General features: G+C 33.9%; 1 protein-coding gene across 2 annotated transcripts in view; it reads right to left on the reverse strand.

The window, feature by feature from the left end:
• The window catches only part of PIK3CA (phosphatidylinositol-4,5-bisphosphate 3-kinase catalytic subunit alpha), a 93,058-nt gene that overhangs the window by 14,695 nt on the left and 52,192 nt on the right, over positions 1-26,171 (reverse strand). For both annotated transcript variants that reach the window (XM_070372985.1, XM_070372986.1), the window contains exons 2-15: positions 22,284-22,711; positions 21,578-21,787; positions 19,773-20,023; positions 17,549-17,794; positions 16,811-16,896; positions 13,308-13,413; positions 12,692-12,844; positions 12,461-12,595; positions 5,410-5,534; positions 4,449-4,530; positions 3,525-3,689; positions 3,204-3,307; positions 2,020-2,191; positions 215-321 (exon numbers count right to left, since the gene is read on the reverse strand). In XM_070372985.1, the coding sequence (XP_070229086.1) occupies positions 215-321; positions 2,020-2,191; positions 3,204-3,307; positions 3,525-3,689; positions 4,449-4,530; positions 5,410-5,534; positions 12,461-12,595; positions 12,692-12,844; positions 13,308-13,413; positions 16,811-16,896; positions 17,549-17,794; positions 19,773-20,023; positions 21,578-21,787; positions 22,284-22,635 (2,294 nt within the window). In that variant the 5' untranslated portion in view covers positions 22,636-22,711. The remainder of the gene's footprint in view (positions 1-214; positions 322-2,019; positions 2,192-3,203; positions 3,308-3,524; positions 3,690-4,448; positions 4,531-5,409; positions 5,535-12,460; positions 12,596-12,691; positions 12,845-13,307; positions 13,414-16,810; positions 16,897-17,548; positions 17,795-19,772; positions 20,024-21,577; positions 21,788-22,283; positions 22,712-26,171) is intronic.

Genomic DNA, 26,171 nt, shown 5'->3' on the forward strand with positions numbered 1-26,171 from the left:
ATTCTATTGTTAAAGCAGTAAAAACTCATTCTGAATAAATGCAGTTCCGAACTTAAGAAAATATTATTACTCTTGTTTTACAGGGTAGGAAAAGGAAAGAGATGCATATATTATTGAATACAATTATTATGGACATTTTGACTTTTTTCAAGATTTTCTTCAGAGAAAGTATGTGTTTAAATATATCAATAAAACTGCCAATAAAGTTCCTTACCTGAGATTTCCCAGCTGATGAGCAGGGTTTAGAGGAGACAGAAAGCCCTGGAGAGCATCCATGAAATCTGGTCGCCGCATTTGCTCAACTAAAAACTTCATCTGTACCTGATAGATAAGCATAATCATGGTTAGAAATTGACTTGATAAAAGGTAAAACTAACTGCTAGTATCTTTTACGCATTGGAACCTCATCAGTGTGTAATTTTTGAATCCATATCCTGGACTGGCTGCATTCTAACTAGAAGGGTCTCTATAACACTCTATAACACAGAGCAGCACAACTCAGGCAGAGAGGTGAGAGTTACAGTACTGTGTACCTTCCTGTAAGAAGGTCCTGTATCCTGACAGAGGCTATGTTTTGGCTCTAGATCAAAGCACGGTCAACTATGGCTTGTAAGTCAGCCGCTGGTTTTTCTAAGTCACACTGCATTGGAACACAGTCACATCTATTCGTTTTGATAGTTGCTTTTACACTAGAATAGCAGAGTTGAGTAGTTAAAACAGACTGTGTGGCCTGCCAAGTCTAAAATATTTACTATCTGATTTTTAAAGAAAAAGTCTGCAGATCTTTCTTCTAGAGGAAAAACTATGGAGACATCATGTTAGCTTAGCTTAATAGTCTGACTTTTAAGCTTTTCAGAAAACACCACATTCTTTGTTCAGTAAAGAAGGTCTAGGGGATTGCTGGGAAAAGTCTCATGCTACTAAGTTCTAGTACATAGCTGGAAAGAAACATCCTTTTAAAATCACTTTTTTAGTCTACTTTATCACAGCCAACCAATCAATATGAAAACTTCAGTTTAGAAGAATACTTAAAATTACAAATTTAATATCTAATTTCTTTTTTCTTACCTTAGTTACAATATAATAAATTTTATTATTTCAAAGTAGTCTAATTTCCTCTCACTCACAATTCCAGCAGTAGAATCAGTACAATTATTTTCTAATAACCTATATTTGAACTTACATACTACAACTGCAATAAAATCAACTCAGTTACATACTGATATTTAGATTAATACATGAACTTTCTTTTAAAGTTGTTTCTTTTCAAGCAATATTGGTGATGATGTTGAAAAAATTTATTCACTACTACTAATTTACATTGTCCTTTGGGGACTGCCTAATAAACTGGAATGTTCTTTTTTTCATTCACTAGAAGTGAGGAATAATCTCACTTTTTACTGTAGGTTGTGTTAGACTGAAAAATAGATAAGGAGAAGGAAAAGTTATGAGAAACCTTTATATAACTGCAGATGACTTGAATGTGTGAACTATTCACTGTGTGACTGAGTCCACTTTAAACTTAGAAATACAGAAACTAAATTTCTTTTTGCTCATTTTCAGGGTCATTACTAATGGAAAAGAAATGACACAGAGTAAGGAAAAATCAATTTCAACACTTAGGGCTAAACAACAAGGTCCTAATGTATTGCATGGGGAACTATATTCAGTATGTTGTGATAAACCATAATGGAAAAGAATATTAAAAAGGGCTATATAAAAGAGAAAGGAATGTAAAGAGGAAGGAACTAATATTTACTGGGCACCTTCCATGTTCTAGGGACTATGATAGGTACTTTGTATATCTGGTTTAATTCTCACATCAACCCTATGAGGAGTGTATTAGTCCCATTTTATAGATGAGGAAAAACAAATCTCAAGAGACTAATGTGTCTAACATTATATTGCTTGGATCAAAATCTTAAACTGCCTAATTCTAAGGCATATATAATGGGCTCTCAAATAACCCTGCTCTACTGCAATGAAGGAGTCTCAAAAACACACTAAAGAGTCACATACCTTTTGTGTTTCATCCTTCTTCTCTTGTTTGAGAATGTCAGTCAAGTTAATGAGCTTTTCCATAGCCTCAACTTGCCTATTAAGGTGCTTCAGATACATCCCACATGCACGGCAATAGGACTCCAAAAGCAGGCCAAACCTCTGACTAACTGTTTTATTGTGCATCTCAGATCTAGAAGACCAGTGCAAGCCAACGAGAGAGCAAGAGAGGAAGGGAGGGAGGGAAAGAGGCAGAGAGGGAGGGAGAGAGAGAACTTAAATGAGTATACACAGAACCTTCTGTAGGAAAATAAGAAAACCCATTTTCTAAATTCAAAAAATGTTATATAATCATACTAACTAATTATAAAGCCTATCATTTAGGAGCAAAACAATTAAAGAGTTTCAGGTAGTTCCTGAAAATATACATTTTTAAAAATCTAGAATTTTAGGTTTATTTCAACTACCTTTCATTTACTAGTCTTAGCACAAAATATATAAACATGAAAAAAGGAAATCAGGCAGAAAAATAATAAAACGAACAGGGAGGGAATGAAGAGCTCAGTGAACACTATTTAACTCTTCTTGACATATATGTCCCTTTTCTGTACTATGCTTGAATTTAAGTTATTTTAAACCTAGCTTCCAGATTCAATTTTTGATTTAATATTAAAAAAAAAAAACATGTTAATTATAAACCTGTTTCTGAATTTATAAAAACGTGCATGGTTTATGACCTCTAACTTTGTGTATTAGATATATCAATTCTGTAAAATATTTTTGTTCTTAATTATCTTATTTTCTAGTAAGGTTTCATCATTATTGTTCTGAATTCCAAGGGAAGATTTTTTTGGGGGGGTGGTTAAGGAATATCTTAACCCACACATACAGTGAAATCAATTGTAACATTAATCTAGACATGGCAAACTTTACTTTTCTTAAAGTAGAATCAAAGTCTTTAAAAATATTTCAGCTCTCATTCCTGTATAAAATTTAGTTTTAATTTTACTGCTTATTTAATGTTAAAGAGAAAAAGCTGAGAAAGTTCATGGTACAATATACTTTCAGTATAGAAAACTCTTCTGGATAAACAAAAACAATAGTAGATAAGTAATACAGAAGTATACATTAATACATGTATACATTATACATTAGAATAAGTGATATTTATATAAAGAATTAAATGGAAAAATAATTTGACTTACTTTAAATGCCAAAAGAAAAAGTGACCGATCCTTTGATTAGTTAACGCTTTTTTGAGTAAAAATCTCACAAGCAGGTTATCCAAATACTGTTCATATTTTAGTACCTATGTCAGTAAAAAACATACATAAAAACAAAGCTACATCAATCAGTGTAAGTTTCTTCATTGCTGAATTTAAAGAAAAAAATTTTTAGGAAGAAAATAGATACTCTTGATGATAAAACTGATTTTTACAAAAGTATAAAACCAGCTAATACAGCATTTTTTGCAAATTGCATGGATTTAAAATAAAACATTATTTTTATATTTTACATTATTTTACCTGTACTAGCTGAATTAGGTACTGAGAAAGTTTGTCATCTGTTAAATATTTTTCTAAGCACCGAACAGCAAAACCTCGAACCATAGGATCTGGGTAATTGCAGTCCAGAAGCTCCATAGCCTGTTCAGGCTTGATTGGAGGCCAATCTTTTACCAAGCAGTACATCTGTGTATGAGATAATAAATTATATTTAAAAAGCAAAAATAGTTGTGAATGAACCCTCTAAGACATTGTCTTAATTTCTCACTGTAAAATTAGATAAAAGCCCCCCTGATGAATTCAGTGCTTAAAATGTTTAATTCTAATTAATTTTTTCAGTGAAAGTTACGTAAACGGTATTTTTCTTTACTACACAGATCTTCCTTGACTTACAATGGGCTCATGTCTTGATAAGCTTATCATATGTTGAAAATAGCTCAATGCATTTAGCACATAATCTACTGAACATCATAGCTTAACTCAGACTACCTTAAACATTCTCAGAACACTTATATTAACCCACAGTTGGGCAAAACCATCTAACACAAAGCCTATTTTATTACGGCTGTATGGGTACCGACTAGTCATAAGGATACTGGTTGTTTACCCTCAGGATCACCTGGCTGCCTGAAGCTGTGGCTCACTACTGCTGCCCAGTATCAGGAGAGACTATTTTACCACATATTGCTAACCTGAGGAAAGATCAAAATACAAAATTTGAAATAGTTTCCACTGAATGCATATCACTTTCTCACTACTGTGAAGTCAAAAAATCTTAAGTTGAACTATGGTAAGTTGAGGACCATCTGTATTATCATTATTAATTAATTTAAAACACAGTCTATTTCATCTCTTACACTTATACAGATTTTCTGAGAGAAAACAATTTGAACGACATACCAAATTTGTGCAACAGTTATTCAGTAATTTCAAACATGCATTTACCTGAGCTACTTCATCTCTAGAGTTCCACTTAACAGACAGAAGCAATTTGGGTAGAATTTCGGGGATAGTTACACAATAGTGTCTATGTGGAAAAGACAAAATAAAAAACATTCTTACATGTTATCCAAAAGACCTAAATGTCTAAATTTTCAACTATGCGATCTCTAAGAAGTTCCAAACATTTTTAAAATTTCTTACCATGACTAGCCTTTCTTAAAATCAAAACAAATCTTTGTTTAACACTATAGCTGCACCTATATATATTTAGAGACAGTTATAAATGGCATGGAAGACAAAAGGAAAATCCAAATGGAGGACAACTACTTAGGAAAAATTATAAATTTACAACATTCTTTACATAGTTTCTATTATTAATCATGAACCATGGGAAGAGTTCCCACTTCTACTGTGGTCAGTGGACAAAACTTACATTTAAATGAACTTTCTGCAGAAATGCACTGCAACTTTATTTAAATAAACCAGTGTACACTTACCAAGCTGTAGGGTAATTTCTTCAAACGTAAAAATAGGGCATTACATTGTTACTTTCAGGAAGCATAAGAAAATATGAAAAATGGAAGGAACTCTTAAAAATGGAAAATATCTAGGCCAACTAAATCAGAATTAAATGGGTCTAAAACTACAGGTACTTTTTTGGGGGGGTGGATCTTAAATTTTATTTGAAAACAAAACCAAAAAACCAAATCTAAGAAAAGGTCATGTTACGGATTTAGAATTTTTAAAAAGCCTTTAATCTGTAAGTTTAGTACCAATGCACCATGATTTTCTAGAAATACTGATCTACATCCATAATTTAAAAAAAGATAAAGCTTATAATAAAAAAAGTATTAATTATGCTTTATTTACTCTAATAGGTAATGGCAGAAACATGGCAAGATCAAGCCAAAGTCAGTTCTTTCTTGTGAAATAGAAGAAACAGAGACTCTATCTTAACACTTACCTGTGGCTCCACAGAAAATCTTTCTCTTGCTCAGTGATTTCAGATAGAGGATCTCGTGTACAAATTGCTCGGAGCTGTTCTTTATCATTTTCTCTTAATTCATTGTCTCTAGCTAGTCTGTTACTCTGTAAAATAAAGTAATATCTTATATAATTTTCTTTGTCATATTTCCTAACCCTCTCCCTCGATTTATGAGTGATCTGCAAAAAAGGATTAACTTTCAATAAACTTTACATTGATTATTAACTGTTGAAAAAGTTTATTCTCATTATAAGACTTTATTTTCAGGGATAGGGGAGAACTAGTTTAAATTCTTTCATAACCCTTGCCTAAATATATCCTTATAATCACCGCAAGGCTTTCCAATTTCAAAAGTAAAAATAAGGGGAAAACAAGAAAAACAAACAAACACACACAACAACCCACTTTAAAATACTGCACGCTGAATTGTGGAAACTAAAATGAAAATACCATAACTTTTGGTGTAATTCCAAGATTCCAAGTAATGTATTTATTCCCTTTAAACACAAATATATAAGCCACATAATGAATAACTATGAACACATTAATATATGATGAAAAACACATGCCATTTAGGATGGATTATACTTATTCCTAATGGCTAAAGATGAAAGCAGACATCCATGCTACTTGGTTTTTATTTAAGAAGTCAAAGTGTCAGTCACTCAGTTGTGTCTGACTCTTTGGATCCTGTGGACTGTAGCCTTCCAGGCTCATCTGTCCACAGAATTCCCCAGGCAAGAATACTGGAGTAGGTAGCCATTTGTTTCTCCAGGGAACCTTCCTGACTCAGGGATTAAACCCAGGTCTTGTCTCCTGCACTGCAGGCAGATTCTTTTATCATTTGAGCCACCAGGGGAGCCCCTGGTTTTTATATATTTAAATACTGTTAATTTATCCAACAGCATAACAAAATATTACTGACACATATTCGCTCAACAAATGTTTACTACATGGATTGTGTAATTTGGTCCTATTCTTACTGCCTGGCTCAGAAAATAGTAAAACACCCTGTATTAACAGAGACTCTATTATAGTGGAAAATTAAATGAACAAATAAAGCTATTGGAGAGTCAACATAGACAGATGCTGTGAGTGATGTGACAGAGAAGCATGGGGTGGTTACTTTAGACTGAGTGTTCAGAAATGGCCTCTAAGAACATATTAATTTGTTATCCAAATGCCAAGAAAGAACCATCCACACTAAGACCAGGGAAAGATTACCGCAGAAGAAGGAAAGAGTCAAAGTGCCCCATGGACAGAAAGAGTTTGGTGAAGATCAGTGCATCTGAAGTCCAGTAGATGAGGGAGAGGACTGAAAGGAGGTCATAGTCACAGCATGTAAAATTTGCAGGTCAGGGTAAAAGGTTTGGATTTTACTTTTAGTGAAAGTTATTTATAGGATAAATACTGTTATTAATACTTGATTTATCTTTTATAATTTTATTATTCTGGCTGCTCTGGGACAAGTGGGAGACCAGGTAGGAAGCTACTGTAATAGTCTAGGTAAAAGAATAAATACTTAACCTTCAACTCATCAGAAAAAGAAGTCATTAACATTAATCATTTGGGTTCCAATGGACTCTTAGTTCTTTTACTTTTGTTTTTAAAATAAAATAATTTAGAGAAGAATAAAATATGGTAAACACAATTTAATAGACATCTTAATAAGAATTTAAACATAGTAAAACCAAATTTATAATCCAAAACGGGCAACATATGTTCAACGCAACAAACTTGCTAATCAACTGTCCTGTGTGAGCCTGAAACATATCCATCTTGTGAATACTGATTCCAGATTTCAAATACATATCTCCTAAGTTCTAGCTTATCATTACTTTTGGTTTTTCTTCTCATACTTGCATTTTCAAAATACAATACTTTTGAAAACTTTGATGACTCATAATTTTGTTGAAGAGAGGATAACTACCTTCTTTGCTTTTTAAGTGCAAAACATTTCTATTTTTTATACTTATAGATATCAGTCAGAATAATCAATCCAAGGAGTTAAAACTTTTCTACATTACTTTTTTCCTTCCAGTTATTTTTATACACAACTGTCTGTAGCATTTAGCTACTTACAAAGTAAATTTTGGTGCACAACATCATAAAAGTTAAAAAGCATACTGGAAAAGATGTGGTGTCCAGGTTTTTTTTATTTAAAAAATTTTTTTTGTGGTCCAGGTTCTTACTAAGACATATCGTGTGATAAAGTCATTCCTGCAGAATGACTAACTTGTGTTAGTCATTTTTTGTCCTTGGAGATACACTGTTCACTCACTGTCTCTTGAGTTTGAGAAAATTCATCTAGGATAGTGTCATCTGATGTTTCACTGAATATGATCAATTTTAACATCATCATTTAAGTCTGGAGTAGTGGTTCTCAACTGGGGTGATTTTGTCCCATCTACCTCCCAGGAACCATTGATAGTGTTGGGACACATAACATTTATGATTGTTACAAGCTGTGGTGGTGATATTACAGACATCTAGTGTGTAGAGGCCAGGGATGCTACTAAACATCCTGTAATGAACAGGACAGTCCCTACAGCAAAGCAATTTTTGACCCCAAATGTCATCAGCGTTAAGGCTGAGAAACTTTGCTTTAAAGCACTATTATCCATTTCTTTGCATTCACACTCTGATTTAATACTTGTGAAATATTTTTCTCTGTCAAGTTTTCTTCTCTTTGTCACTGTGAGTGGAAAGGGAAAAATTCTAAATTATTAACAGTGTTCAATGAAAGCCTAAAAACTAACAAAACAAAAAACTACAAAGATGGTGCTTGCAGACTTCTTTATACATCTGGAAAGATGATGGAAAACATTGAGCATTGCAATAAGACTGAAGGATGATGTAAAAGTGATGATTCACCTCACTATTGTATCATCCTTCTAGTTATTCTATTCTATATTCTTCTATATTTCCATATTATTTTAGCATAGTTGGAATTAATTAATGAATAATGATTAAATAGTAAAATATCTTAAGATACAAGAAAACTAAGAATCCCATTGTTGTATCTTAGATTTATGAAAGTTTTCAATAGATACAATGGTAATTGAAAGATAGAATCAGTTTTATTCTATTACAAAAATAAAGAGTTTTTCTTTGAAATAAAAAAAAAATTCTCTAGGAAGAAAATGTCATAAAATATCAATCCTTAAAAAACTTAGAATTGCTAAAAAAGGAAACTCAAAAGCTAAAATGGGCTGTGGCAAACTGAGTTCACTGACATATGAATAAAATAGGAAATAAATGAGCTTTCAAGTATGTGACCTAATTCTGTAATTCAGTTAATTTTTAGGTATAACTAATGGGATAGAGTTATGGACATTTTATAGAAATGCTTAATTTCAAAATTAAGGAATCAAGCTTATTATCCTGTTTATCTAAGTTAGAATGGTTAAGAGTAAAAGACTTAATATTTATTTAACAGTGATACTGGATAACTTAAACTCCTTAAACCTTTTCTTTTCTGGTAAAATAAGAGTTAAAATAGCACCTACCCTCATTGAGACTACTTTTAAGATTAAATGAGGTAATATGTGAAAAGTAATTGGAATGGCATTTAGTACATATTAAGCACTTAATACATGTTAAATATATTCAAGGAATTAAACGTACAAAGTAGTGGTTACATTTTTCAAGCAAGAGAATCCCTTTTTTAATGTCAAAAAAGCTAATTGTACTTTTAGTAAATGACAGAATTCAGAAATGACTTTAAATTAATTTCTACTTAACAAAACATTTTGTACATAGCTTTGAAAGTACACAGCCAGGAAGATTACTATCACTATTATTATTATTCCATTTACAAAAATTTGATAAACTCCTTACTGAGAACACAACTATTAATAATAAAGTTAAACTAATAAAGTTTCTAAGTGTAGGATTCCAGACTGCCTCTGGGTGCACTATTACTGGGGGCAGGCATGTTTCAGGACCCACATTCATTGAATGGTCTATCTATAATCTTTAGGCCAAAGAAAAAGGTGACAAATTAGGAACCTGGGAAAAGAGACAGCAAAGAACAAAAATATTCTCTCAGTACTGACACTTTTGCCTTGAAAAATAAGGGAGAGTTTATGATCCTTGAACCCAGTTACATTCTGGTTCTAAAACTACAGCCAAGATCAGACAAACAGATCAATATTTAAACTCCATTTTATATATACTGTTTTCTAGCAGAGACTATGTTGTTATTATTGTTGTTTAGCTGCTAAGCCATGTCCAACTCCTTTGCAGCCCCATGGACTATAGCCCACCAGGCTCCTTTATCCATGGGATTTCCTAGGCAAGAAAACTGGAGTGAATTGCCATCTCCTTCTCCAGGGATCTTTCCAACCCAGAGATCGAACTTGCATCTCCTGCACTGGCATTTGAGTGCTTTACTACTGAGCAACCAGGGAAGTCCGGTATAGACTATTGTGATATGCTATTTCCTCTGCTTCTAGGCCCAGTTAATAACACACATACACCTTGGTTTCAAGTTCAAAGTTACTATCCCAGAGAGGTCTCTCCTGCGCCCAAGGTACACTATCCTTTCTCCCCAAACAGTTCGTTATTCTTGACACACTATTATTTCCTTTATGGCACTCAGCATAATTTGTAATCTTATATTTCTGCTTTTACCAGTCTCAGGCCTATTTTAACCAGCACACTGTATAAACAGTAGAGGTCTCTTTAGGTCACAAGTTTATTACCTGGTACCTACTGTGTCAAGGTCAAGTAGAAATGGAAACAATACATGGAAGAAATGTACAAGAAAGATCTTAATGAACCAGATAACTACAATGGTGTGATCTGTCACCCACAGCCAGACATTCTGGAGTGTGAAGTCAAGTGGACCTTATGAAGCACTGCGGTCAATAAAACTAGTGGATGGGATGGCCTTACAAATAGCTGTGAAAAGAAGAGAAGCAAAAGGCAAAGGAAAAAAGGAAAGATACACCCATTTGAATGCAGAGTTCCAAAGAATAGTAAGGAGAGATAAGAAAGCTTTCCTCAGTGATCAGTGCAAAGAAATAGAGGAAAACAACAGAATAGGAAAGATTAGAGATCTCTTCAAGAAAATTAGAGATACCAAGAGAACATGTCATGCAAAGATGGGCACAATAAAGGACAGCAATGGTAGGGACCTAAAAGAAGCAGAAGGAATACTAAGAAGAGGTGGCAAGAATACACAGAAGAACTATACATAAAAGATCTTCACAACCCACATAATCATGATGGTGTGATCACTCACCTAGAGCCAGACATCCTGGAATGTGAAGTAAGTGGGCCTTAGGAAGCATCACTACAAACAAAGCTAGTGGAGGTGATGGAATTCCAGTTGAGCTTTTTCAAATCCTGAAAGATGATGCTGTGAAAGTGCTGCACTCAATTTGCCAGCAAATTTGGAAAACTCAGCAGTGGCCACAAGACTGGAAAAGGTCAGTTTTCATTCCAACCCCAAAGAAAGGCAATGCCAAAGAATGCTCAAACTACCAAACAATTGCACTCATCTCACACGCTAGTAAAGTAATGCTCAAGATTCCCCAAGCCAGGCTTCAACAGTACATGAACTGTGAACTTCCAGATGTTCAAGCTGGATTTAGAAAAGGCAGAGGAACCAGAGATCAAATTGCCAACATCTGTTGGATCATCGAAAAAGCAATAGAGTTCCAGAAAAACATCTACTTCTGCTTTATTGACTATGCCAAAGCCGCTGACTGTGTGGATCACAATAAACTGTGGAAAATTCTTCAAGAGATGGGAATACCAGACCACCTGACCTGCCTCTTGAGAAATCTGTATGCAGGTCAGGAAGCAACAGTTAGAACTGGACATGGAACAACAGACTGGTTCCAAATAGGGAAAGGAGTACATCAAGGCTGTATATTGTCACCCTGTTTATTTAACTTATATGCAGAGTACATCATGAGAAACACTGGGCTGGATGAAGCACAAGCTGGAATCAAGATTGCTGGGAGAAATATCAATAACCTCAGATATGCAGATGACACCACCCTTATGGCAGAAAGTGAAGAAGAACTAAAGAGCCTCTTGATAAAAGTGAAAGAGGAGAGTGAAAAAGTGGGCTTAAAGCTCAACATTCAGAAAACTAAGATGATGGCATCTGGTCCCATCACTTCATGGCAAATAGATGGGGCAACAATGCAAACAGTGACAGACATTATTTTTGGGGGCTCCAAAATCACTGCAGATGGTGACTGCAGCCATGAAACTAAGATGCTTGCTCCTTGGAAGAAAAGTTATGACAAACTTAAGACAGTGTGTTGAAAAGTGGAGACATCACTCTGCTGACAAAGTTCCGTCTAGTCAAGGCTATAGTCTTCCTAGTGGTCATATACGGTTGTGAGAGCTGGACCGTAAAGAAGGCAGAGCACCAAAGAATTATGCCTTCAAACTGTTGTGCTGGAAAAGATCCTGAGAGTCCCTTGGACAGTAATGTGATCAAACCAGTCAATCTTAAGGAAATCAACCCTGAAAACTCATTGGAAGGACTGATGCTGAAGATAAAGCCCTAGCATTTTGGTCACCTGATGTGAAGATACGACTAATTGGAAAAATCCCTGATGATGGGAAAGATTGAGGGCAGAAGGAGAAGAGGGCATCAGAGGATAGGATGGCTGGATAGCATCATCGATGCAAGGGACTTGAACTTGGGCAAGCTTCAGGAGAAGGTGAGGGACAGGGAGACCTGGCATGCTGCAGTCTATGCAGTCACAAAGAATCGGACATGGTTGGGTGACTGAACAACAACCTACTGTATAGTAAATATATATGTGTAGTCAGTATTAAATAAAATATTTGTTAAACGAGGCAGGCTAAACTAAGAAGCAGACTGCAGAAAAAATATTAGCATACAGGATTGTATTCTATTGCAATACTGTTCTAGAGCCTGTAATACTGATGCCAGTGTAACTAAAACACATGAAACCTTTTCCGTTCAAAGAGTAAAAGTAGGTATACAAATGCACTGATTATGACTGATATTTAAGGAAAACTCTGTGATTTGCCTTACCAGTCCTGCATGGGAATAACTAAATCCTGCTTCACGGGATACAGACCAATTGGCATGCTCTTCAATCACTGACATATCTGGAAACTTTACCACACTGCTGAACCAGTCAAACTCCAACTCTAAACATGGAGTTTCCTAAGAAATGGAACAAAAGTTATTATACATATTATACTTGACTATCACACACATAAAAAAGAAAAAAAATCTAATTTATGATAATAAAAAGCTTACTTTATTTGGATTTGATCCAGTAACACCAATAGGATTCAGCAAATCTTCTAGTCCATGAGGTACTGGCCAAAGATTCAAAGCCATTTTTCCAGATACTAGAGTATCTGTGTAATCAAACAAGTTTATATTTCCCCAGGCCAATGGACAGTGTTCCTTAAGAAACAGAAAAATGTTCACTATTCTGTAGATTAAATTATAAAACACATTTCAAAATACTTTTCTTTGCCAGAAAGGAGAATTCAACAACTGCCTTTTAAATTGTATCTATAACAAGTCACATTAATTTTCTTCCAAGTGTAGTTTCATTTTCCCCATTTGAAAGTACACATATTTTTAAAATTATAAATGGGAAATATGAATCAAAGCAAGCAAGACATATTTACGTGTAGTCACTGTGCACATTAAAAGTTTTATCAGTATGAACTGAGGACATATTCATCATAAAATAAATTCTGGAAGCTCTACTAAGTTATTCTTTAAATCAATATATTATTTTTAAATGTTTGATTTATTAATTTTTAAGTAAGGGAAAAAATATCCATTTCTTGAAAAATTCATCAGCAGTATATTCAGGGGTTTTTAGGAGTGAATATTACCATTCTTTCTGATACTTTACCTCTTTAGCACCCTTTCGGCCTTTAACAGAACAAATGGAAAGGCAAAGTCGAGCAGCACGAGGAAGATCAGGAATGTATATATCGTAATTCAGCCATTCATTCCACCTAAGAACAATTTTAAAGAAAAAAAGAATTTACCAAAAAAGACTTTATCCAGACTATATAAATGATTCCTACAAATCACTAAAAGAAAGATAAATCAAAGGAAAACCAGCTCAGAGACTGACTGGAACAGAAACTTTAGAAGATCAAATCTAAATGGCTAATAGACATGAAAGAGTAGTCAGTATCATCTGTCATCCAGAAAATGCAAAAATAAAAAGATAACACTATAAAAGAGAATGGCTAAAACGATAAAGACTGATGATACTAAGGGGTGGTAAGGATGTGCATTAACAGGAAATCTCATACATGCTAGGGGAGGTGTAATTTGTACAACCAATTTGGAAACCATAATCTACTAAAACTGATCCATAACTTGGCTCCATTTCTAGGTATAAAACCACACAAATGTATGCAATCCTGAACAGAATGCTAACAGAATTATATATAGTATCTCCAAACTTCAAAAAAAATCCAAATGTCTAACAGTAAATAGATAAATGGTAGTATGGTCATATAATGGCATACTGTATATCAATGGAAATGAACACTAGTTATTTACAATATAACATAATATTGACTGTAAGAAGCCAGGAACAAAAGAATATCAACTCCTTGAGTCCATTTATATAAAATTTAGAAACAACCAAAACTAACAGCATTACAACAGTTACCTCTGGGGAGGAGAGAAGATTAATGGATTGGGAAGGAGTTGAGGAGGGGTTTTTGGAATGCGGGTAAATGTTCTAATTCTTGACCAGCATAGTGGTTATATAGGTATTCATGTTGTGATAATTCACTGAACTAACTATACAATCATGATTTGTATAATTTTATGCATTTGTGCTATACTTTGGTAAAAATGAAAAACAAATTCACTTATAGAAAATGGAAATAGAAAAAGGAAACTAAAAAGTAAAAAGCTAAAAACTAAAAAACAGAAAGATAAAATTAATTTCCTATTATGATTAAAATTATATTTAATTACTCTTATGTATGATGTAGTTTCACTCAGAAGAGCCCATTAATTTAAATAAGTCAGTAGATAAATAAAATAAAAGATACATAAGGAGAAAGTATTTAAATTTCAGAGTACTTCACAGGAAGTAATAAAACTTGACATAATGAGAGGGAAAAAGTTACTACAAAAAGTGATATAAATTATTCAAATTTTCATAAGTTCCCTTTAACTTATTGGTTGTTACATGTGAAATTATGTCTATATTTGGTATACATACTTATAAAGAACCAAATACAATAAGTAGTTCTTTTTTTTTTTAATTAAAAAACAGTAATGGCTAAAAATATGAATTCAGAAGTCAGACTGGAGTAAAATCTTGTTTCTACTATTTTACTAAATGTGTAACCCTTGCTTTGTCTGTTTTCTCATCTGTGAAGTGGGACTAATAACAGCACCAACTCTCATACAGCTGTTGTAAAAATTAAATGAGATAACATAAAGAAATTAGAACAGTTATTAGTCCATATTTACACAGAGAAGACTTACATTTAAAATGGGGAAACTGAGCTAGAAGGAAATCTAAAGGGAAAGCAAACAACAAATGCAGGGAAAAGAAATACTGTAAGCTTTGTTAAGTTCATAGTAATTCAAGAAAAATGAGATGGTGTATCTCAAACATACCTAGTGCTTTTTACGACACTGAAACCTTCTGAATTGCTCATAATTAATGAAAAATTTTCTGCACACTTTTTAAGAGAGCTGTCTTATTAATGTATTATAGTTGTTCAGTACTGTGCTAACCAACTAAAGCATATTCTTTTCTTCTTCTAAAGTCCACACAAACACGCACCACCCAATTAAGTTCTTTAGTTTTAAGCAATTGTTTTATATATATATATATATTCCAAATTTATTCTGATTTTGGGAGATAACTGGTAACATTTATATGGAAATCATAAAGTATCTAATTTATTTAGCATATAGAAAGCACAAATTTGGAAAAATCATTTAATCTCAGTAAGAATTTTTAAGATTCTATCTTTCTAATAACTTCATATATTTTTATCTCTGATTTTTAAGTACAGAAAAGCTCCACAATTTACTTAAGTCTTTATACTACTTCCATAGGGATTTTACCTTATAGATATTCTTAAAGAAAAGATAATAAAACAGAAATCCTTTCTAAATAGCTACTTTAATATATTAAATTTTGACATTTTGATCTTATATCATTAAATAAATTTACCTTTTACTTTTCTAAAGTCTGTTTATTTTTGTTACTTGAAAGAATTAAGATAAATCTATCTAACAATATTTTGGGGTCTTTCCTTGGGCTTATTGAACCCCTTAGGTTGTTGGTTTTATAGTTTTCACCAAAATTTAGAAATTTCTGGCTATTATTTCCTCAAATACTGTTTTTATGCTCCTTGCAAAAGCACCCACTTAACCTGTGACAGATATGCTGTACGAATGGGAAACAAACTTTTGTTGGTCTAACAAAAATTTTAGAAGATTCTGAATTTGTTTATTGCCACAGCGTAACTTCTAACCTGCTTTCTGACCTACAATGGTTCAGGCAGGATGGCAATTATATTCCTTCTTCCTGGTAGAGAAGGCTACCATCTCTCTGAACTCTACCTATGGTCTAGGAGGGTGGCACCTCTAGCAATGACAAGACCAGAACTTTTCCCTGACTTTTCTAGAACTCAGTCTGAACTCATTATGAAACTTACTTCTGAAAGATCCATTAGTTAGCTCTACTGCTAGTCTAAAAAGTCTACTTTAACATTTAAAGCCAATTTGAGTTATCTTAAAATACTACTATATTCAGGAATAAACTTTTATTCCCCAATGATTCTATAAACAAAGGCAAAGAAACGGCAAGATGGAAAGTTGCTGAATTATACTACCGTTTTTATTTCTTCATTTTATCTAGGCGGTAATCATTTTTAAACATTTCCAATAACTCCTCCTCCCACTAAGAAATTGGTTTGTTCCCCAAAATTCTTTACTTGAATGTGATAAACATGTATTCTTGGGAGTGTTGTAAAGGAAACTGCCTCAGAGTAGTATAGCTCTGAAGTTATTTGCCAACTCTCACTTCTTAATGGAAATGGAGTTTAAAAAGGAATAAAATGCAAGGTTTTTAGACCTACTGTAAGGAATCATCAGCACAAAACTATAACCACATTCTGTTTTCTCCTCGACACAACGAAAGAGAATCAGAAAAACTGTTCCAGTAACATTTTAGAGAATATAAATAAAGTGATCCCGAATGAAGACACTTATTTGATGGAATGTCCTTATGTTCTATATTAAATGTCTTGGAATTATATATGACTTGCATAAAACTAATAATGTAAAATATGCTACTTCTATTTATTATACTGTTAAACACTAATATGACTTTTGAAAATATAAATTCATATACTTCCTTACCTGGGATTGGAACAAGGTACTCTTTGAGTGTTCACATTATCACATAAGGGTTCTCCTCCATGGTAGATACCTGTTCGAACATAAATCTAAGGGGAAAAAAAGTTATGTGTATACACATACATATACGCATACACATACTAGACAAGACCAATACTAAACATTATCAAAACAACTTAACTGATATGAATGAGAAAATCAACTAAAAGTTTTTGTTCAGATGTAGCTTTTCTGATCTCTTTTTCTTCCCATATATAGTAAATTAATAAATGATGTACATTTTTCACCAATATGTTGCTATCTTCAACGCAGGCCCACAATCCCTTTTTAAGCCAGTTATGTAATTCAGTTTTACAAATTTCAGAACGATAAATTGGTACATATACTAAATATTACTTAGTACTCTTAGCAGTTAGAGCAGCACTTCATAGAGAAGTTATTAATATTTTTACAACAAAACATATGGATATTTACACTAAGTGGGATGAAGATTATAAAAAACCTTGCTTCAGACTAGGTCAGGTTTTCCTGCCAAATGAATTCTATAAAAGTTTGGTTTTAAGAGCTTAGAATTACAGATATTAGAATTATTAGAATTACAGAAAAGGACTACAAACTAAGGTAGATGTTTTCTAGCCAACTGAAAACGTACTGCAGGTCAACAGATTATGATATAGTTCAATAAAAAAGATTTATATAAAATAATTTATATCAATTATAAACAGCAACACTTGACCTTACCTTGTCAATGTCTCGAATATTTACATTCACATAGGTTGCACAAAGAATTTTTATTCTGAGTGCACTATTTATAACCCAAAGGGATTTTGTAGATGTTTCTCCATTCATATATGGCGTAGCTGTGGAGATGCGTCTGGAATATGATGGCATTGTAAAACAGTCCATTGGCAGTTGAGAATAGAGGCTTTCTTTAGCCATCAGCATCAAATTGGGCATCCTCCCAAGCATTATACAGCTTCTTATATACTGTAAGAGATTAAGGTGGGAGGGGAGAAGCCATTTCTTGTAAGGTTTCATTTTAAAAGCCAAATGCAAAGAGTATTATGAGATAATTTACATACTAATCTGCAAAGGTGATTAAACAAATCAAACATTATAGATTTTTTTTTTTAGCAGTTGCTATATTTATAACATTTAAAACACTAACATTTGGGAGTTAGGTTACAGCGCAGATAAGCCAAGCACCTCCTGGCATATAAATTGTATAAAAGAAAAGAAAAACCAAGGTCAGCTTTTGAGACTATAGTTCTACCTTCAACTGGAGAAAAAAAAAAAAAAAAGAAAGAAGAAAGAATTAAAAATAAGGATCAGGACATACTCATTATGAAAACACTGTACTTGTTAAAGGAAAAAGCAACATATTTAGAAAGTCTGTGTCATTCAATGTATTAAGTCATACTGATGTAAAATCCAAGAGCTGCTGCCCACTTGTTCTTTCGTCCCAACATTTCTTGAGAAACATTTCTTAAAAAAAAATCACACACACACACACACACACACAAAGAAAGGAGACTAATAATTATGAAATATGTTTTAAAAAATATTAAAATGCATTGGTTTGAACTTTAAAATGATAATCAGGATACAGATTTTTAATATAAATGCTACTGTATACCCCTAATCACTCAATAGGTGAAGAATTGGCCTGCCAATGCAGGAGACACAGGTTCGATCCCCAGGTTTGGAAGATCCCCTGGAGAAGGAAATGAAAACTCGCTCCAGTATTCCTGCCTGGGAAATTCCATGGACAGAGGAGCCTGGGGGCGTTACAGTCCATGGGGTCACACAGAGTTGGACACAACTGAGCGACTAAGCACATATACACATAGCACTACTGTACACATATTACAAAAATCTACCTCCTTACCCATAAGCCCTAGTAGAATGTAAGCAAACTAAAAGCCAAAACCATGTCTTACTAGGTACTGTAAATCAGTACTTGACATATGCTTGGTACAAATATGGTTGCTTCTTATAGGTACTTATTTAATGAATAGAAAAATAGAGTAGAGAAGTATTAACAGTGCATCTTAATTAACTGTAGATCATGGATTTTGAAATATTTAATTCCTTCTAGTGCCACTGTTTGGAAAGGGATAAAAATCATTCAGTTCAGTTCAGTTCAGTTCAGTCACTCAGTCGTGTCCGACTCTTTGCAACCCCATGAATCGCAGCACGCCAGGCCTCCCTGTCCATCACCAACTCCCAGAGTTCATTCAGACTCACGTCCGTAGAGTCAATTTGGGTGTTAATATAACTGCCAATTTTTTTTTTTTGACAAAGAACATTTACTTTATTGCTAACACTGCGTATTCAAATACAACAAGCCCTTTTTTGAAAAGTATGGCACATGAAAAGCCTTTTGGGCAAGTTTCATGTTATTTAAAATTTCTATTGGCTATAAAAGTATTTCCACTATAGAACTGGGGGTATCCAGAAAAAGCACATAATGCATTTTTTGTAAAACACCTGAAACATTATTATATCTTACCTCATGGCACAATTAAATCGTCATCAAATGTTTGTATCTGAATAATGACATAACTATTGTTACAACTGTAAACTGTTACTCAGCTTACCCATATACATGTAGTCAGGTCCCCAAATATTAATCATATAAAATCTAAAAGAATAGCACTGGTCCTCTCAAATTCATCAGTCTCTCAAACTAAATATAGTGTAAAAAAATAAACTTATTAATGCTATTTACTAATACTAATTATTTAGTTTTGGGAATTCCCTGGCAGTCTAGTAATTAGGACTTGGTGTTTTCACTGCCAAAACCAGAGCTCAATTCCTGGTCAAGGAACTAAGATTCTGGAAGCCAAGTAGTGTGGCCAAAAAAAATTAAATTTTCAAAAACTGCATCCTAAATACAGGTACCAGTTCCCAATGTTATTACCTTTTAAATTTAAAATTAATATCTTTAAAACTTGTTACTCACCTTATACTGACTCAGAGGATATTTTTCTAGGAAGTATTCATCACATCCACACACTTTTAAAATATACTTGCCCTGATATTCTAAAACACAGAGTTTTAGTTGTTCAGATGATAGCAACATACTTCGAGTTTTTTTCCTGATTGCTTCAGCAATTACTTGTTCTGGCACACAGTCATGGTTGATTTTCAGAGTATATTTCTGTTTGTCATTATTTGGAGAAACTATTACCCAAATCACCACTATTATTTGCCCTAAAATAGAAAAATAACATTAAATGAAATCACCACATATATTTCATTTTTCAAGAGACAAGTTTCAAAAAGTATGCAGTACCATTACTTTAACCACAAAGAGAAATGACTTATGCTGCTGCTAAGTCGCTTCAGTCGTGTCCGACTCTGTGCGACCCCAGAGACGGCAGCCCACCAGGCTCCCCCGTCCCTGGGATTCTCCAGGCAAGAACACTGGAGTGGGTTGCCATTTCCTTCTCCAATGCATGAAAGTGAAAAGTGAAAGTGAAGTCGCTCAGTCGTGTCCGACTCTTAGCGACCCCAAGGACTGTGGCCCACCAGGGTCCTCCGTCCATGGGATTTTCCAGGCAAGAGTACTGGAGTGGGGTGCCACTGCCTTCTCCGGAAATGACTTATAATCAACCATAATTAAATACAGGTAAATGTCAGGTAGACAGAGCAAATCTTCAAATCTGATAGGGCTGACAAACCATTGCCCCAGCCTCATGTTTTAAGGCAAGCGCACAAAACCGTGACTACTGTGTGTTGCAAGTATCTGAGACCAAACTAATTTCCATTCTAAACTGCATGACATACTTCATACATACAACCCCTCTGAAGAGTGATTCATGATGGCATCAAAGGTTCAACAGTACTTTAAGTACAAGTGTGCCTCGTAACTATGGGGAAGAACCATGGAGACTTAAAGAGAGATGTTGAATCAGAATGAGAAAAGATGCGGGAGCGAAGGGGAAGAAAATAAATTTTCTATTTTTTTCCTTTAAGATTAATGAAGTGTAAAGCTAGGGGATCAAGAAAAAGAAGATGAAAATGAAAAGATTAAAACTATGCTAATGTAGAAATGAATTTTAAATGAAGATCTTATGTTATATAATCATTAAACTACTTAGAATAATATGGCTGAAATAATAATAAGATGCCTTAATTTATTCTACTGACAGAATACTATGTTTAATAAGTAAACCTATTCTATAACTTTCCATTAAAAACTTTACTTTGTTACCTTGAAAAGCACAAATATTTATCTGATACATGATATTTTCATTTCTAAAACAATGCAGTTTAAATACTCTCATGTTCACTTAATTCTAGAAACTGATATACTGTCAGTAGTCAAGTCATTATTATCACTCATTATGATCAGAGTTAAACACTGCATCTAACATTTACTTTTTCTTTGTATATAGTAAGAATGTGTTAACTTTCACCATAATTTCATAAAATATTTCTATTTATAGTTGTTTTTATTTGTAAAAATATAATTAGCTGTAATTCTGTTAACAGTGAATTTGAAATTCAACGTTTTCTTTTCAGTTTTATTCTAAGACAATTCACCAAGGGATCAGCACCACATGCACATATTCATTCACCCAATCAATACTTATTGCATACAAGTTGTGTACTTGGCAGTCAATTATATCTTGTCAGTACAAGCAGTCCCTGACTTCAAGAAGCTTATCATCTAGCTAGGGCAAAAAGACTGTATAATGATATAGGTACAGATAGAAGTTTTCATTACAGTGGCCATTTATGGTAGATAAGTAATTTTCTTACCTTTATCCAATTTATTATATATGTGCTTTGGCAGTTCTGGTGAAGATTCTACATTTGGAGGATAAACATACATTGCTCTACTATGAGGTGAATTAAGATCCCTAAGATCCACAGCTTCTTTACAAACATTGAGAATATTTCTTCGGAAGTCCTGTACTTCTGGATCTTTAACCATATCGAATTCACACACTGGCATGCCGATAGCAAAACCTTAAAGGATATAACATTCTGTTAAACACACAGTAAGACCATGCTTGTTATAAACAAGGAATTTGGTAGATATGGACGATCACAATAAAGAATTTTCTGTGTTAATAAAATTTTTGATGAATACATATAGTAAGAATTGACAAAATCTCAAATATGTTTAATATATAAAATATGATAGGCTCAGTAATTTGGAGCAAAAGTAGCAAACATTTATTCATTATCAATTATTTTTTAGAAAACAAAACTGGGATATAACAAATATAAATCATCCCTCATTCCCTCATATGATACTTCTTAAAGAAAACTTTACAGAATAATACCAAGGTGTTAAAAATAGTCCCTTAGCCTAACAGTCAAAAAATACTTTAGAATTGTAATGATTGAAATCTATTTAACCAGTTCAGACAAAATATTTTATTAATGAGAAAACAGTTAAGCTTCATAGTTATTTGCATTTAGAATGGGATGACAATGCCATTTCAAAATTTTATCATACCAATTTCTCGATTGAGGATCTTTTCTTCACGGTTGCCTACTGGTTCAATTACTTTTAAAAAGGGTTGAAAAAGCCGAAGGTCACAAAGTCGTCTTGTTTCATCAAAAAATTCTTCCCTTTCTGCTTCTTGGGTAACACTTACGAAAATGTAAGAAGATTCATCTTGAAGAAGTTGATGGAGAGGGTATTTTCTTGCTTCTTTAAATAGTTCATGCTTTATCGTTATTAACGTAGCCTCACGGAGGCATTCTAAAGTCACTATCATCCCATTTGGTAGTAAACATTCTACTAGGATTCTTGGGGGCATCAAGTGGATGCCCCACAGTTCACCTGATGATGGTCTTGGAGGCATTGTTCTGATCCTTTACAAGTTTTACATATAAAAGTACTTTAAGGAATTAGAGGTGTAACTGTCCCAAAGCAGAAATCTAAATCAAAGAAAGAAAAAGTATGTTAAAGGAGGAACCATCAAAGAATACACATATGGCATTACTAAATGTAAAATTTCATTTTCTGTAGTTTGAAATGATTAGAGTAAGTAATTATAGTTCATCTTATATTATTGTTCCTAATTAGGCTAAAAGATGGCTTTCCTGGTAGCCCAGACAGTAAAGAATCTGCCTGCAATGCAGAAGAGACCTGAGTTCAATCCCTGGTTTGGGAAGATGCCCTGGAGGAGGACATGGAAACCCACTCCAGTGTTCTTGCCTGGAGAATTCCCATAGACAGAAGAGCCTGGTGGGCTACAGTCCATGGGGTTGCAAAGAGTCAGACGCAACTGAGCGACTAAGCACAGGCTAAAAGAATTGATTGCAAACCAGAAATTAGAAAAAACAATTACTTGCATTTAATCACATTTAATAAATTCATTCAATAAAAAATTCTTATTTGAATGGATTTTTAAGGTCAGATCTTATCAAGACAGAGCTGGAGCTATGGAGAGAATAAATAGTAAGCTGCAATTGAAACCAAAATTCCCATTATATATCATTCCTTTCTATTTTATGGAACAACAGAATTTGGCCTGGAAAGGACCTTTTAGACCATGGTTCCACTGTTCTTAAAGATGAGTAAAGTAAAGGCTTTTAGGCAAGAATAATGAAATGGCAACCCACTCCAGCACTCTTGCCTGGAAAATCCCATGGACAGAGGAGCCGGGCAGGCTACAGTCCAAGGGGTTGCAAGAGTCAGACATGACTTAGCAACTAAACCACCACCACTGTTTTTATTTTAAAGATGAGTAAAGTAAAGGCTAGAGAAGTCAAATCCTTTTCCTTTTACACTACTACCTCTACTCTGTGGTAACTAGAATTTACACAGTTTAGTATTTTTTTCTTTCTTAAGAAAGAAAAATCTTTGTAATTTCCTTTTTTTGTATTGATTATTGTCTAAGTGATACCTTTGATGATTCTGTCTTTAAGTATAATTTAGTTATATATTCAGTATAATAAAAGTGTCATCAATGCATTTTCTTTGAGATAGGATGGTTAATTTGCAATGATCCATCCCTTTTACCAAAAAGTAGTAGTGTTAGTCGCTCAGTCGTGTCCAACTTTTTGCAACCCCATAAACTGGAGCCTGCCAGGCTCCTCTGTCCATGGGATGCTCTAGGCAAGAATACTGGAGTGGGTTGCCATTCCCTTCTCCAGAGCATCTTTGCAACTCAGGGATCAAACTTGGGTCTCCCGCATTGCAGGCATATTCTTTACTGTGGTTTGTATTTGTTATTCAGTAAGCTAAACTATAAAACTATAAGAAAAAAAATAAGGTCAGAGATATTAAGAAAATAAAAAAGAAATAAAAGTTAAGCCAGAGAAATGATTCAAAAAACCCCAGACAACTTAACTGTATTCAATTACTCTATCAGGCACTATAGACAATAGCTATAAATGACCCTATTCACCAACAATGTATTGGTGCTGTCCCCAGGACCATGTTAGGTACCGGGAATATGATGATGAATAAGACAGGCATGGCCTCTGCCCTCACAAGACAACATCGAGAGTGTGAAGGTTATGTGCATGCTGGTGTGGGGTACAAAACTGACACGTATAAAACAGGGAGGAAAAAAAAAAAAAACCTCTCATGAAGAAGTACCAGGTGCTTATAAAAGCACATACAGTGGTCACCTAACTTAATGGAAGTTGGAATGAGGCAGTTTTCCATAGAAGGTAACATTTAAACTAAATTCTTTAAGGATAAGCAGGAGTGGAACACACACAGTGAGAAAGAGGTGAAGAGCAGGATATACTTAATCCAGAAACTGTCTTTGACTCCTTTATTGCGTACAAGCCAGTATCTAATTCATCAACAAATTGTGTTAATTCTGTACCTTGAATTTCTTAATGTCTTGGGTCAGTCCACTACTATTTCTTATGTGGACCACTGCAAAGGCCTAACTGTCTTACTACATCTCCATTTGCCCCCTACAATTCCTCTTTCTCCACACAGCCTATGAAACCTAGAGAGAGCAATAGGATCTATTTTGATTAGATGTTTTTGCAGTACCCATTCTCAGTTGCAAACAAGTGTTTATGGTATGCTTCAGAGTTTAACACATGAAGAAGGAGATGAGGAATAAACTGGCAGGAATTTCAAGCCCCCTCCCTACCTCTGGAAATACAGAGATCAGTTGAAAGACAATAAGGAATGTACAATTTTTTTCTAATACTTGAAAACATCTTCTTCAAATTTATAAGAGACTCACTGAGGTTATAGGATTTAAAATATAATTATCCTATTCTCTATACTTTTAAAAGAAAATTCATTGGCTAGTAAAAAAAACAGATGGATCAATCTGAGAGCATAATTATAGAAATGAGTTAGGCTATGCTTTTAAAAAACACACAAAAAAATTTGAAGAATGCAAGGAGAAATGCCAAATGATTACTTTTAAGTGATGATCTGCCTGCAGAAAAAAGTTCAAATAAAAACAAAACCAAACCACAAACCATACCAAAGCAGCAGCTGTGTTTACAGTTTTCTTTGTTGAATGGCACTAACAGGTCTATGTTATGGAATCATGAGGGCAACTATTTTATATAATAAATAACAACTCCCAAAGTCCCATATGTTTCCTAAGAATTAGCGAAAGAGAAGTCTAGTACCCAAGAGATCACTGATTCTAATCCTTATTCTACTTTAGTATATTTATGGGCAATTAACAACTATGAAATACTTGAGACACACCCTTCTCATTAAGAGAATAAATGTGATCATAGCCATAAAATACTGGGAGATCCTGGAAAGCAGGCACTGGTCCACACTGGTAGTACTCTACAGGAGGGAGAGGAAGCTAACTTTCTTATTTGTCCTTGTACCCCAGTACTCTACTACTTCACAAGAAGTGTAGAAGAGACAAATGGAGCTAACACTCACTATTTAGTAGATATCTTACACTTATGCATGCAATACCCTTTTGGGATAAGTAATAAACATTTTACATATGAGAAAACTGAGGGTCAGAGAAGTAAAGTTATTTGCCACCAGTAAATATTAAATATTTTGAATCCAGGTCTACATGATTTCAAAGTACACATTATAACCATACAGTTATGGCAGGAATATTCACTGGTGGTGAATAATGGTGAATAAAAGAACAGGCTATGAAGTTACACTGGATTCAGATTCTGTCTGCCTTAGTTAATAGTTGTATGGCCTTAAGCAGTTCAATTCATCTCACCAAACCTTATATCACCACCACCACCACCACCCTGGCCCCCTGCCCCAATTTGTTAAGTTGGGATAATAGCATACACTTCATCAGACCATGGTATCAATGAGGTAATATATGAATACCACGTAAGCAAAGAGACTGGCACACTGTAAGCACTCAAAAAATGTTAAATATAGTTAACAAACCTGTCAAGTATACCCATCGTATCTTTT

Source organism: Bos mutus, chromosome 1, assembly GCF_027580195.1.
Source record: "Bos mutus isolate GX-2022 chromosome 1, NWIPB_WYAK_1.1, whole genome shotgun sequence".
Classification (NCBI taxonomy): domain Eukaryota; kingdom Metazoa; phylum Chordata; class Mammalia; order Artiodactyla; family Bovidae; genus Bos; species Bos mutus.